Raw genomic sequence first — 12,330 nt, forward strand, 5'->3', positions numbered from 1 at the left:
AGAAGCAGTACAGGCCTCTCTAAAGCGGAGCTTGACTTGCTTGGGAACGAGTTCTTAATGAGGAAACTGATAAGCTTTGACAGCACAGCTGCCCAAATCTTGCACGTTGTAAGGGGATGGAAAACCATGTTGCTTGGACATATTTTCTCTTTTGTAATCAGGTTCCCATTTTGAACAAGTTCATGACTCCCCCACCCACCCACCCCATGTAACTTCAGTGAATGTTTCACAGCATATGAATGTTAAGAGCACCATTCTTACTATGGTTACAGTGTTCTTAATAAGTAAGTATTGGATTGTCCTATCACATATGCTCTGTGTGACCTCTGTTCCAGTCAGAACTGTAGTCATCATCCAGGCTACTACCTGATTTCTGAAGGTGCAGTGGGACCATGTTCTAAAGTCACAGCGAGTGCTTAAGACTGCAGATAGTACCAACCACTGTATAAGCCCTTTCCTGTACTTGCATACCTATGACAAAGTTTAACATATAAATTAGCCACAGTAGGAAAATAAAAGGTATTAATTATATGGACACATGGTACTAATTATGGGTGGCACATATCTCTAATCTTAGAACTCAGGAGATGGAATAAGATGAATATGAGGTCCAGGCCATTCTGGGATACATTGTGAGACCCTGGTTGTTGTTGTTGTTGTTGTTGTTGTTGTTGTTGCTATCATGGTTGTTGTTTTAAGAAAAATTAAAACAATATACTCTATATAGTTTTATGAATATAGAGATGGGAGGTGGTGGCACGTGCCTTTAATCCCAGCACTCAGGCAGAAGAGGTAGGTAGATCTCTGAGCTCAAGGCCAGCCTGGTCTATATAGGGTATTCCAAGATAGCCAAGGTTATACTGTCTCAAAGAAAAAGTTATACGAATGTAGATATAACATCTATGGCTATATCCATAACAATTTCAGCATACTCTTTCCCCTTTCATATTTAGAACGTCACCTTTTCAATCAAAGGGCGTGATTGTGTTTATTTGCCATATCCAGGGTCTTGTCTTTTTGAACTATTATTAGTAAGGGGGACAACAGCAAGACTTGCAAGAAAGACATGCAAAAACACAGCTATATATGTTTATGAATGAACTCTGAGTAAACAGTGTGGCCCCGGCTCACTGGTGCTTGGACATTCACCCCATTACAGACAGTCTAACACCTTCTCCTTCCTGGCAGGGTGGACGTCGTGATCTGCCTGAGCACCACAGTGCGCAATGACACTCTGCAGGAAGCCAAGGAGCACCGGGTGTCACTCAAGTGCCGCAAGCAGCTTCGAGTGGAGGAGCTGGAGATGGTAATGTCTCCAGAAACCACAGTACTAGTGTTAGTCAGCTGCAGAGGACAGGAAGAGGGAGATGGTTTCTGCTACCATTGTGAAGCAGAAGTCATATAGTAACAGTTGGAAATCTTTCCATGTGACATTAGCTCCTTTACTGTTTTGAGTTTGGTTTTAAAAGATAGAACATTTTTTTACCACACGACATGAGAAGCCAAACTAGTACAGACTCTCAGCTCGGTCACTGTAGTCACAGAATCAGTGCTGTCATCAAGGACGGGGAGTCTTTCCTGTGCGCTCAGCTGTCTTTGGCCGCACTTTCATCCTAAGACTGATCCTCTGGCTGCAGGGTGGCTGCCAGGGGCCACAGGGATATCTACTTCACTTCTCATCTCCAACAAGAAGGGAGGAAAAGGGCAATCTCCCTTCATCTTGAAATAAAATCCTCTCCCTTAAATCTAAGTGTGTCAGCATGGGAGCTATGGCTGCTGCACAAGTGGCCCATTTGAAACAACTGAGGAGGGGGAGGGTAGGATGCGGGGTCAACTTCAGCTACCGTTGTGAAGCATGAGACATAGTCGAAAGGAAGTTTTACCATGTGACACTTAGTGCGCAGTCACCTATAGAAGCTATTAGTCAACAAACAAGTCTAACAATTTGACATCTTCATGGGACTAGAGAGGTGGCTTAGTGGTTAAGCACTTATTGCTCTTCCAAACTGACCCGAGGTCAGTTCTCAGCACCCAGAATAATGAAAGTAAGCCTTCAAAAAATATTGATATCTCCAGCTTAAAATCCTCTCATTTCTCTCGGGCTCCTTCTCATGTAGACGGAGGACATCCGTTTGGAACCAGATCTGTATGAAGCCTGCAAGAGTGACATCAAGAACTACTGTTCTACAGTGCAATATGGAAATGCTCAGGTGATGTATTTAATTACAGATCTCAAACGGGGCACCCTCTCAGCCCCCAGCTCCTCACAGTTCCTCTTTCATTGTTCCCTTGGGCTGTCCCAGAGTGCCTTGTCCAGTTTCGCCCCTGCTACTCCTCTGCATGCACTCTGCCTCCTGCCTAGTAAGCTCCTGGTGTTCTTAGGTGTTCCTCCATACAGCTTCCGCAGTAACTCCGCATTGACATCCAGCCAGGGCCTCATGAGTGCTGGGTTCGCATTCCTACTGAGCTCCATCCCTGCTCCTTTCTTCCCTTTTGTAATTAGAAGATGTTACCTGTTCAAAATAAGTGTTTTCTGGCGTTCTTATATATTTGCATGTGATAGACACTTTATATATGTGCATGTGATAGACCATTTATATATGTGCATGTGATAGACCTTTTATATATGTGCATGTGATAGACCATTTATATATGTGCATGTGATAGACCATTTATATATGTGCATGTGATAGACCTTTTATATATGTGCATGTGATAGACCTTGATCGTATTGACTTCTTTAGTTAGCTTTCTCACTGCCTACCCATGATCTATATGTTCTTTCCTGATAGCGTCTCACACAGAAATCTTTGTGTGTTTGATTTTTAGGACAAGATATCATGTTACCCAGTTAGCCTCAAACTCCCTGGGTAGCTTAGGGTGGGTGGTCTTCAACTGCCAGGCCACCTGGCTTAAGCCACCTTGCTTGGCACTGCAGGAGAATCTTTATTAGACATCAAGTAAAATCACCCATGAGCTTTTTCAAATAACACAGAAGCAAATCCCGGAATCACCAGAGTTCAAACTTCAGGTTTTCATTTTTTAAAAAATGTCTGCTTATTCATCTGTCAAGGCCCAAGCTAGGTTCTTTAGCCTCTGAGATGCTTTCTTCCCTGTCTTTTGTCTTTGTTTGCCAGTGCGAAGTCTGAGATATTGTACTTAGTTTTTCTGTTATGTTTGAGTTTCCTGTTTGATGAGCTATAATTTCTGTGGAAATGAGACCAGGCAGCACCTGTTCTCTAACATGGTGGGCGCTTGTCAGAGCAGATCCTTCTTCTGACTGCCGTTCTTTCAGATACAGCTTTGCGTTTCCTTCCTGCTGGAATTCCTGTGGGCAGGTGGTGCACCCAGGTCTCCCCCTAGTGACCTTTTTCATTTTTTTCTTAATGGTTTCCAGTCTTGTCTTTACTTTGCATTTGAGGTAATGGCTCAGCTTATCCAGGCAATAATTGTTCGTTACCTAGCTTAATAATTATTCTTCAGTTCTTCCCTCTCCTTCCCTCCTGTCCCCTTCTCTTCCTCTCTCTCTCTCTCTTTCTCTCCCTCTCCCTCTCCCTCTCCCCCTTAACCTGTCTCCTCCCCCAACCCCCTCTGGCTTTTGCTTTTTTAAAAGATTTATTTATTTTATTTATTTGAGTGCACAGTTGCTGTCTTCAGACACACCAGAAGAGGATATCAGATCTCATTATAGATGGTTGTGAGCCACCATTGCTGGGAATTGAACTCAGGACCTTTGGAAAAGCATTCAGTGCGCTTAACCTCTGAGCCATCTCTCCAGCCCCTGGCTTTTGCTTTTTTTGTTTTTTGTTTTTTGTTTTTGTTTTTGTTTTTCAAGACAGGGTTTCTCTGTATAGCCCTGGCTGTCCTGGAACTCATTCTGTAGACCAGGCTGGCCTCAAACTCAGAAATCTGCCTGTCTCTGCCTCCCAAGTGCTGGGATTAAATGCGTGCACCACCACTGTTCGGCTGACTTTTGCTTTTTAAGACAGGGTTTTTCTGTGTAACCTAGGCTGTCATGGTACTCCATGTTTAGACCAAGTTGGCCTTGGCTTTACAGAAATCCAATCTTTGTCTCTGCCTTCCTGGCATTGGGATTAAAAACCTGTGCCACTGCCACTAGACAGTTTTCTCTTTCTTTTTTTAAAAAAAATATTTATTATGAGTACACTGTAGTTGTCTTCAGACACTAGAAGAGGACATCAGATCCCATTACAGATATTTGTGAACCACAATGTGGTTGCTGGGAATTGAACTCAGGATCTTTTGGAAGAACAGTCAGTGCTCTTAACCACTGAGCGATCTCTCCAGCCCAATTCTCTCATTCTTTAAACAGTACTATTGGGCTTTTTCAGTTCTTAAATCTCTGCTTGCTTCTTTTTATAACTATGTATTCTAGATTCTTGTTTGTCATTTTCTTTTATATTGCTCCTAGGACATTACATGTGTTTTTGTATTTTTATTTATTCATTGTTTTGAGTGGTCTATTACCTTTTCCTCTTGGGTTTGAGTTCTTGGTTCATGTATCATGTCTTAAGGTGTCAGTGTGTGTTAACTAGTTGATGGTTTCTGGTTGTGCCTACAGTACTTGAGAGAAGTGTTGTCACTGCGTGCCCTGACTTGGTACTGCTTCCCATCTGCTTTCCTTGGTTAATGTCTCACCAATCATTTGGTATAATAAGGAGACTATTTCAGTATATACTTACCTTACAATCCATCCTTTGAGCTCTTTAGAGTGCCACTTCACCTTTGCTGTCACAGCTCGTCATAGTTTGCCTCAAAGATGGTATTTGCCATACAGGATTGGGCACAATTTACACTTAGCATCTAACATTATTCTTAACAAGTATATGTTGAGTTTAATCAAATTTCTAGACTTTATACTTGCTCTCTAGTCAGAATAGTCAAATGTGTGCTCCATGAGGAATCCTTACAAGGAATGACTCAGGAAGGCAGAAGAGATCAGAAAACCTAAATGAATTCCCTTTTAGATTCAGTATAGCCTGCTAATCACACTGAATTTTTGTCATCTGGTTCACTGTTGGCCCTAGGGCTATATAAATTCATGAGTATAATTCTCATTAAGAAAATCCTTAGTCCTATTGCTTGGATTAGAAACAAAAGATCCTGGGTTAGAAAAACAGTGCAGTGTCCTGCACTGAGCTGAGTTTGTCATAATAGATGACTTTCAACCTGATACACTTCCTAATTCAACATAACTCCTGCGTTATACATAACTGCTAGTTAGTAGATGAACTGTGAATTTCTGATCTGTTTTCTAACTCAGTAGTAACGTAACTCTTCCATTATAGATTATTGAATGTCTAAAAGAAAACAAGAAGCAGCTGAGTACCCGTTGCCACCAGAAAGTATTTAAGCTGCAGGAGACAGAGATGATGGACCCAGAGCTAGACTATACTCTCATGCGCGTCTGCAAGCAGATGATTAAGGTAAAGACCGTGGGTGACCTAAGTGGCAATAATAGTGTGACCCTGTGACCCTTTCTGTTGTGTTGCATTAAACACAGCCAACATGGTGATGCCCTCGGCTGTGGTCTGCAGTCCGATAGCATTGTCTTCACCTGCCAACTTGTGCGTTCCTGAGCCCCAGAATCTCTGGGGGTGGAACAGGTAGAGTGTCCATTAGCCCTCAAAGCAACATAAATGCTGTTCCTGTTGAAAAAATCACAGAACTGAGCTAACTAGCTTGGCTTTGAACAAAGCACAGTTAAATAGGTTGCCAGGGTAGCTGGGCTGAGAAAGCCACAATCCAGTGTTTTCTTCAGATCAGATCCCTAACTCTTCAGATGTTGCTTTCTGTTCAAGATTTTACATTTTATTTTATATGTATAAGTCTTTTGCCTGCATGTATGAATGGATACCATATATGTGCCTGGGGCCCACTGAGACCAGAGAGGGCATTGGGTTTCCTAGAATTAAAGTTGCAGGTCTCTGTAAGTCACATGGGGGCAGTGAGCTGAATCCAGATCCTCTATAAAAACAGCGAATGCCCTTCTCTACTAGCCATCTCTAACCTGCAAAGTGTACAGGTAGTCTTCATATCCATTTGCTTCAAATAATCCACCGTGACTGATTATTGGTTTAGATCTTTTAAATTTATTTATTCATTTATTTATTGGATTTTTTGGATTTTTTTTTTCCGAGGCAGGGTTTCTCTGTATAGCCCTGGCTGTCCTGGAGCTCACTCTGTAGATCAGGGTAGCCTCAAACTCAGAAATCCTCCTGCCTCTGCCTCTCGGAGTGCTGGGATTACAGGCGTGCGCCATCACCGCCCGGCTTGATTTATTTATTTTATGTATATAAATTCACCATTGTTTTCTTCAGACACACCAGAAGAGGGCACCATATGGTTGTGAGCCACCATGTGGTTGCTAGGAATTGAACTTAGGACCTCTGGAAGAGCAATCAGTGCTCTTAACCACAGAGTCATCTCTACAGCCTGTCCAGTGAACTTTCTTAATGTGCCTATATATACAAAGAAATTAAAATTAAGGAAGTGCAAAGAAACATTAATAAAATTCCTCATTTCTTTTAAAATACCTGATTCTATCAATAACTGTCTGTGGGAATTTAATGTTTATTTATTTGTGTGTGTATGTGTGTACATGCACATATCAAAGAAAGAGGAAGGGGGAGAGGAAAAACACAAACACTAAAACAAGCAAGGAAGACCTCGTGGTGAAAGAAGAGTCCTAAGCAGAGTTTGAGTTGCCGTGAGAAGACAAGACATGTAGACTGACAAGTAAAGGTGGGGTTCATTACCAGCCCCAGACTGAGCTCTGATTGAAGGAGAGCAGTGAGTGTACAGGGACTAACCTCACATTTGGATTACAGTTGCAACACTTAAGGTAAACCACACGTACCCTTACCCCAAACCACTGTCCACAATGGTTAGTAGTTATTCCACTGTGGTTGGGTAGGTATGGCCTGAGGACAGGACGACTATTCTCTTCATATTCACCACGTAATTACACCTGTGAAGCAGCCTATGCTATAACATAGCCATAGTAATAGGAGCCACACCCATGCAGAATTTACATCCTGTTTGGTTGATGTCCAGTGTTGGCAGAGAGAAGTGTGAGAAATGCAGGAGGTAAAAAGTAAAGAGGGGCCTGGGGCTGGCTCCATACTGATGCTTCGCTGTTCCTCGCTTTGTCAAGTGGTGCCTTTGCCTTGTGCTTCTGTGATCTCCCTGGCAACTTGAAATGCAATCATAGGTAGATTAGTTAGTTGTCAGTTTAAGATAGCCATTTTCATACAATTTTATTTTCTTTGCAGCGGTTCTGTCCAGAAGCAGATTCTAAAACTATGTTGCAGTGTTTAAAGCAAAATAAGAACAGTGAATTGATGGACCCCAAATGCAAGCAGATGATAACCAAGCGTCAGATCACCCAGAACACAGGTACCATCTTGGCCCAGCTCCCTTGCTCCTGTTGAGCGCATCCCAAGGAGAACTGGCAGACATGTTGTTATCTGAGTCGTGTACTCTCCTCCCTCATAGGCTTTCCAGAAAAAGAGAATGAAGGTCAAGGGAAAGGGGCTGAAAGTCTGAACAACTGACTTAAAAAACATAGTAAATAAATCAGCATTAGAGTCCCTAGGAAAGTAACTCTGGAGATTTCTAGAATTTCAGATTTCATGAGCACAGTTAGTCATGAGCACAGTTAGTCATGAGCACAGTTAGAAAGTTTCAGCTCTTGCCTAGAAACCTTGTACCTTAGTGGATGAAAAGTGTTAGATATTTCTTTCAAAATTATCTATTGTGGACAAGGCTTCTACTGTCCAAATTATTTTATTTGTTTTTAAATATTGGACCACAAATCCCTGCGGAGCTGCTGAAGAGGTGAAGGGCCCCTGAAAACCAGCTGAGTGCCCTTGAGCTGACTACAGTGTTGGTGAAAATAGGTGTGGTAGCATACACATTTAATCCCAGCACAGGAAAGGCTGAGGCAGGAGGATTGTGAAGTTCATGTCTCACAACACTGTGGCTAGCAGGCCTGTCGCTATGCTTCCCCTCTCTGAAGGGATCTAATCCTTGAACTGCAGTGAAGGCCAGCCTTCCTCTAAAAACAGCAGCAATCCTGGCATGATATCTTAACTGCTGTTAATTAACTTAACAAATTGGTATTTATATTCGTGACTTTTGACAAATTATGCCACCACGACCCCCACCCCCACACCTCTTTTGATCTTTTGAGACAAGGTTTCTCTGTAACTCTGGCTGTCTTGGAACTCACACTGTAGACCAGACTAGCTCAGACTCACAGAGATCCAATTGCCTCTGCCTCCCAAGTGCTGGGATTAAAGGCTTGCACCACCACCACCACCACACCCTCTTTGCTAATATGCACCCGAGCTAATTGCACCCCAACTAATATGCCTCCTTTGAAAGATGAATTTCCAAAAATTTGTGAAAATTTGCAGGTGAACCATTTTATCATATATTGACATGTTTTTACTCTAGATTACCGCTTAAATCCCGTGCTAAGGAAGGCCTGTAAAGCTGACATTCCTAAATTCTGTCATGGTATCCTGACCAAGGCCAAGGATGATTCGGAGCTTGAGGGCCAAGTTATCTCATGCCTCAAGCTGAGATATGCTGACCAGGTATGCTGGCCAGGCTCTATAGAGCTGTCTTGATGAGCATTTTCTCCACGGACATCACTAGCACACTCCTGTTGTCATATATATGCCTTCCTCAAGCTGAGGTGTGAGCACTCAGATAAAAATCTGATGCTCTCTGAAGCACTGATTTGGTCTCCCTCTGTCATCCCTAGCGCCTGTCTTCAGACTGTGAGGACCAGATACGTATCATCATCCAGGAGTCTGCTCTAGATTACCGCCTGGACCCTCAGCTCCAGCTGCACTGCTCAGATGAGGTAGGCTATGGATGGCTGCAAAGGAAGGCTTCCCCAAAGAGGTGGCAGGAGTAAGTTCTGTACCGTACTTCCTTCCTAACATGGGGTACTCACAGACTGTCTTATAGGTAAGACTTCCAGGTTCTACATAACACTGAACCAAACTTGGCATTAGTTTGTTACACTACAGTACTGCTTTCACGTTCTGTCTTATTGGATAAGAATATTCTTTTTTTTTTTTTTCTCCAAGACAGGGTTTCTCTGTGTAGCCCTGGCTGTCCTGGCACTCACTCTGTAGACCAGGCTGGCCTCAAACTCAGAAATCTGCCTGCCTCTGCCTCCCAAGTACTGGGATTAAAGGCGTGTGCCATCACTGCCCAGCAAGAATATTGTTTTATAAGTACTTTTCCATGTACTGTGATCCTCCCTGATTATTCTGGATAGCCATTAGTCTGGAACCACTCAAGAAAAATAGGAGTGCTCTCCTAATGCCTCTAAGTGCCTGTCCTTGGAAATAATTGGTCTACTCAGCTAGAAAAGGCCATCCAAGGAACCCTGTTTAGATTGCTCTTAAAGCTAGCTAAGGAAAATGGTTTACTCTCCTTTCTGAAGATCATGTGTGGCAAGTCCATGAGTTCATGTCACATGCAACACATGTCAAGTTGACCTTTCTTCTGTGGAATCACAGAGGAAAATGTGACTCATTTTCAGAATTGACACTGAACCTTGAAAGGAGAACAGAATTTGGGTGTCCGGCATCAGGTGCAAGTGCAGGTGCAGGGAGGGCACAGTCCACTCCGAAGCTCTTTTTTTGTTTGGTTTTTTGGATTTGGTTTTTTCGAGACAGAGTTTCTCTGTGTAGCCCTGGCTGTCCTGGAACTCACTCTGTAGACCAGGCTGGCCTCGAACTCAGAAATCCACCTGCCTCTGCCTCCCAAGTGCTAAGATTAAAGGCGTGCGCCACCACCACCCAGCTGAGGCCCGGGTTTCTAAAGACAGTGGCATGGTCTCTCAGCTGTCCCTGAGAAGCAGGCCATTCAGAGTCGGCGACAAGCATCACGGTTTCAGGGCTGGTTGACAGGGCCAGTCTTCTCTGTAAGCCCGTTATTTCTCATTAGCATAGCCCTGTCTTCTTGTTTCCTGAGTAGATTGCCAATCTATGTGCTGAAGAAGCAGCAGCCCAGGAGCAAACAGGCCAAGTAGAAGAGTGCCTGAAGGTCAACCTGCTCAAGATCAAGACAGAGCTGTGTAAAAAGGTAGCCACCCTCGTTGTGCCTCCTCCTGCCTCCTTTTCTCTTTTCCTTTTGATTCTATTACGTTATTTATTGGAAGAGAGACATAGAATAATGGTCAAGAACCGTAGTTTTGTTTGGAAAAAGAATGCTGGATAGGAAGGCTTATATTTTATATTAAAATACTTTTTTTTTTTTTTAATGAGACAAGGCTTTCTCTGTGTATCCCTGACTGACTTGGAATACACTCTTTAGAGCAGGCTGGCCTCAAACTCAGAGATCCACCTGCCTCAGCCTCCCAGGTGTTGGGACTAAAGGCTTTCACTACCACAGCCGGCTCCTACCTTTCTTCAAAATGTGGACTCAAACACATTCAACACAGCCTTTGTAAAATATACACATATTTGATTGAGTAGTTAAGCCATTTTTAAAGTTATGTGTATGTGTTAATCTGCATGTGCATATGTGCACATAGTCCCTGGTGCCCAAGGAAGCCAGAGATTTTGGATGCTGTAGGTGCGAGGAACCAAACTCAGGTCCTCTGGGGGAGCAACAGGTGCTCTTAGCCACTGAGCCTTGTCTCCAGCCTCTTGACTGAAAAATAGAACTCAAAAGTAAAACTTATAGGCTGTATATTAAAATTCTTAATCTAATATTTGAGTTTCACATTGTCCAGGTTTTCAAAAGTAAAAGAATAACTATTATAACAATAAAATACTAACATATATGTACCTTAAAATAATGTGACATGCCAGAGTGCCAAGAACTCTGCTTGATTATCCAGTCTGCGCATGCTGTCCTGGGTTCCTCAGAGGTAGTGAACAAATTAACTTAGATGCCAAACGTCTACACCCTGCGCACATTCAGTCACATTGCCACCCTCCTGTCCCAGAAGGTGGAGTTTCTCGGTCACCTTCACTCTTTGGCTAGTTTGTTTGCATGTTCTATAGAGTATTAAAAACAGCAGATTGGATACATTTCTTCTACAAAGCTCTCTCCACAATGAACTTCCCTTTTTAGGAAGTGTTAAACATGTTGAAGGAAAGCAAAGCAGACATCTTTGTGGACCCAGTTCTTCACACAGCATGTGCCTTGGACATTAAACACCACTGTGCAGCCATCACCCCTGGCCGCGGGCGTCGTGAGTAATGTTTGTTCAGTCTGTCTCTGTCTGAACTTTCTTGGGAGGAACAAAAGCTACCTTTGAGTTACCAGTTGCAGTATCCAGTCATTTACACCATCTCTGTCTGTGTGCTTGATGGTAAAGCTAGGCTTTGGTGGCCATGAGTTTGGGAAGAATTGTGCAGGATTGAACTGACCAGAGCCAGAGGTTTCATGAAAAAATAAACTTGAGTGATTTATTAGAGAATCAATAATGCAGATTCAGCTAGGCATAGTGGTGCACACCTTTAATCCCAGCACTTAGAGGCAGAGAAAGGCAGATCTCTTTGAGTTCAAGGGCAGCCTGGTCTATATAGAGAGATCCTGAAAAGCCAGCGCTACATAGAGATATTCTGTCTTCAAAAAAAGTTCAATCACCATCATATCCTCTTCCCCCTTCCCACCCTGAGCATCCCAGGGCCCTTAAAGGGCACTGTGGCAGCGTCTCAGCATCAGGAACCAGGTGACACACAGCTTGTTTCTGAGCCAGGGACTCCCAAAGAAAATAGGAGGTATCTTGTGCAGCCGACACAGCTCCCCAGTAAAATCTTGATAATGGTTTCTAGAAAGAGTTTGACTGTTAGTCCCAAAGAGCTGCGTTCTCCAATGCTTGGGCGGCTCCTCCCAGACTTTATAGACTTCTTTCCGTGCAGTTGCAAACGTCTTACTCATTTGCTTCCACAGAGATGTCATGCTTGATGGAGGCCTTGGAAGATAAGCGAGTGAGGTTGCAGCCAGAGTGCAAAAAGCGCCTGAATGACCGGATTGAAATGTGGAGTTACGCAGCCAAGGTAAAGCCCAAGAGAGCTTCTGACATGGAAGTCTCTTCTGCCAGTTTTTATCTCTGTGGCATATGTCATTGGTGTTATCTTAGCTACAAATTGAGTAGTAGATATATTCCAAAAATCAGGCCAGGCATGGTGGTGAACAGGTCCATGTCTGTGAGTTCCAGGCCAGCCAGGCCTGTGTAGAGAGACCCTGTGTCAAAAGAAAAACAAAGTTATTGTTTCTAAATCTGGACTGGTTATGAACCCTGAAATACCATCTCCCTCACTTCAGACT

At 43.2% G+C, this 12,330-nt stretch overlaps 1 protein-coding gene across 1 annotated transcript in view; it reads left to right on the plus strand.

The window, feature by feature from the left end:
• The window catches only part of Glg1 (golgi glycoprotein 1), a 101,345-nt gene that overhangs the window by 83,200 nt on the left and 5,815 nt on the right, over positions 1-12,330 (plus strand). The window contains exons 17-25 of the mRNA XM_052166095.1: positions 1,189-1,306; positions 2,118-2,210; positions 5,310-5,447; positions 7,296-7,419; positions 8,482-8,624; positions 8,795-8,896; positions 10,024-10,131; positions 11,128-11,248; positions 11,953-12,059. Coding sequence (XP_052022055.1) covers positions 1,189-1,306; positions 2,118-2,210; positions 5,310-5,447; positions 7,296-7,419; positions 8,482-8,624; positions 8,795-8,896; positions 10,024-10,131; positions 11,128-11,248; positions 11,953-12,059 — 1,054 coding nt within the window. The remainder of the gene's footprint in view (positions 1-1,188; positions 1,307-2,117; positions 2,211-5,309; positions 5,448-7,295; positions 7,420-8,481; positions 8,625-8,794; positions 8,897-10,023; positions 10,132-11,127; positions 11,249-11,952; positions 12,060-12,330) is intronic.

The sequence above is a fragment of the Apodemus sylvaticus genome, chromosome 21 (genome assembly GCF_947179515.1).
Source record: "Apodemus sylvaticus chromosome 21, mApoSyl1.1, whole genome shotgun sequence".
Lineage (NCBI taxonomy): Eukaryota > Metazoa > Chordata > Mammalia > Rodentia > Muridae > Apodemus > Apodemus sylvaticus.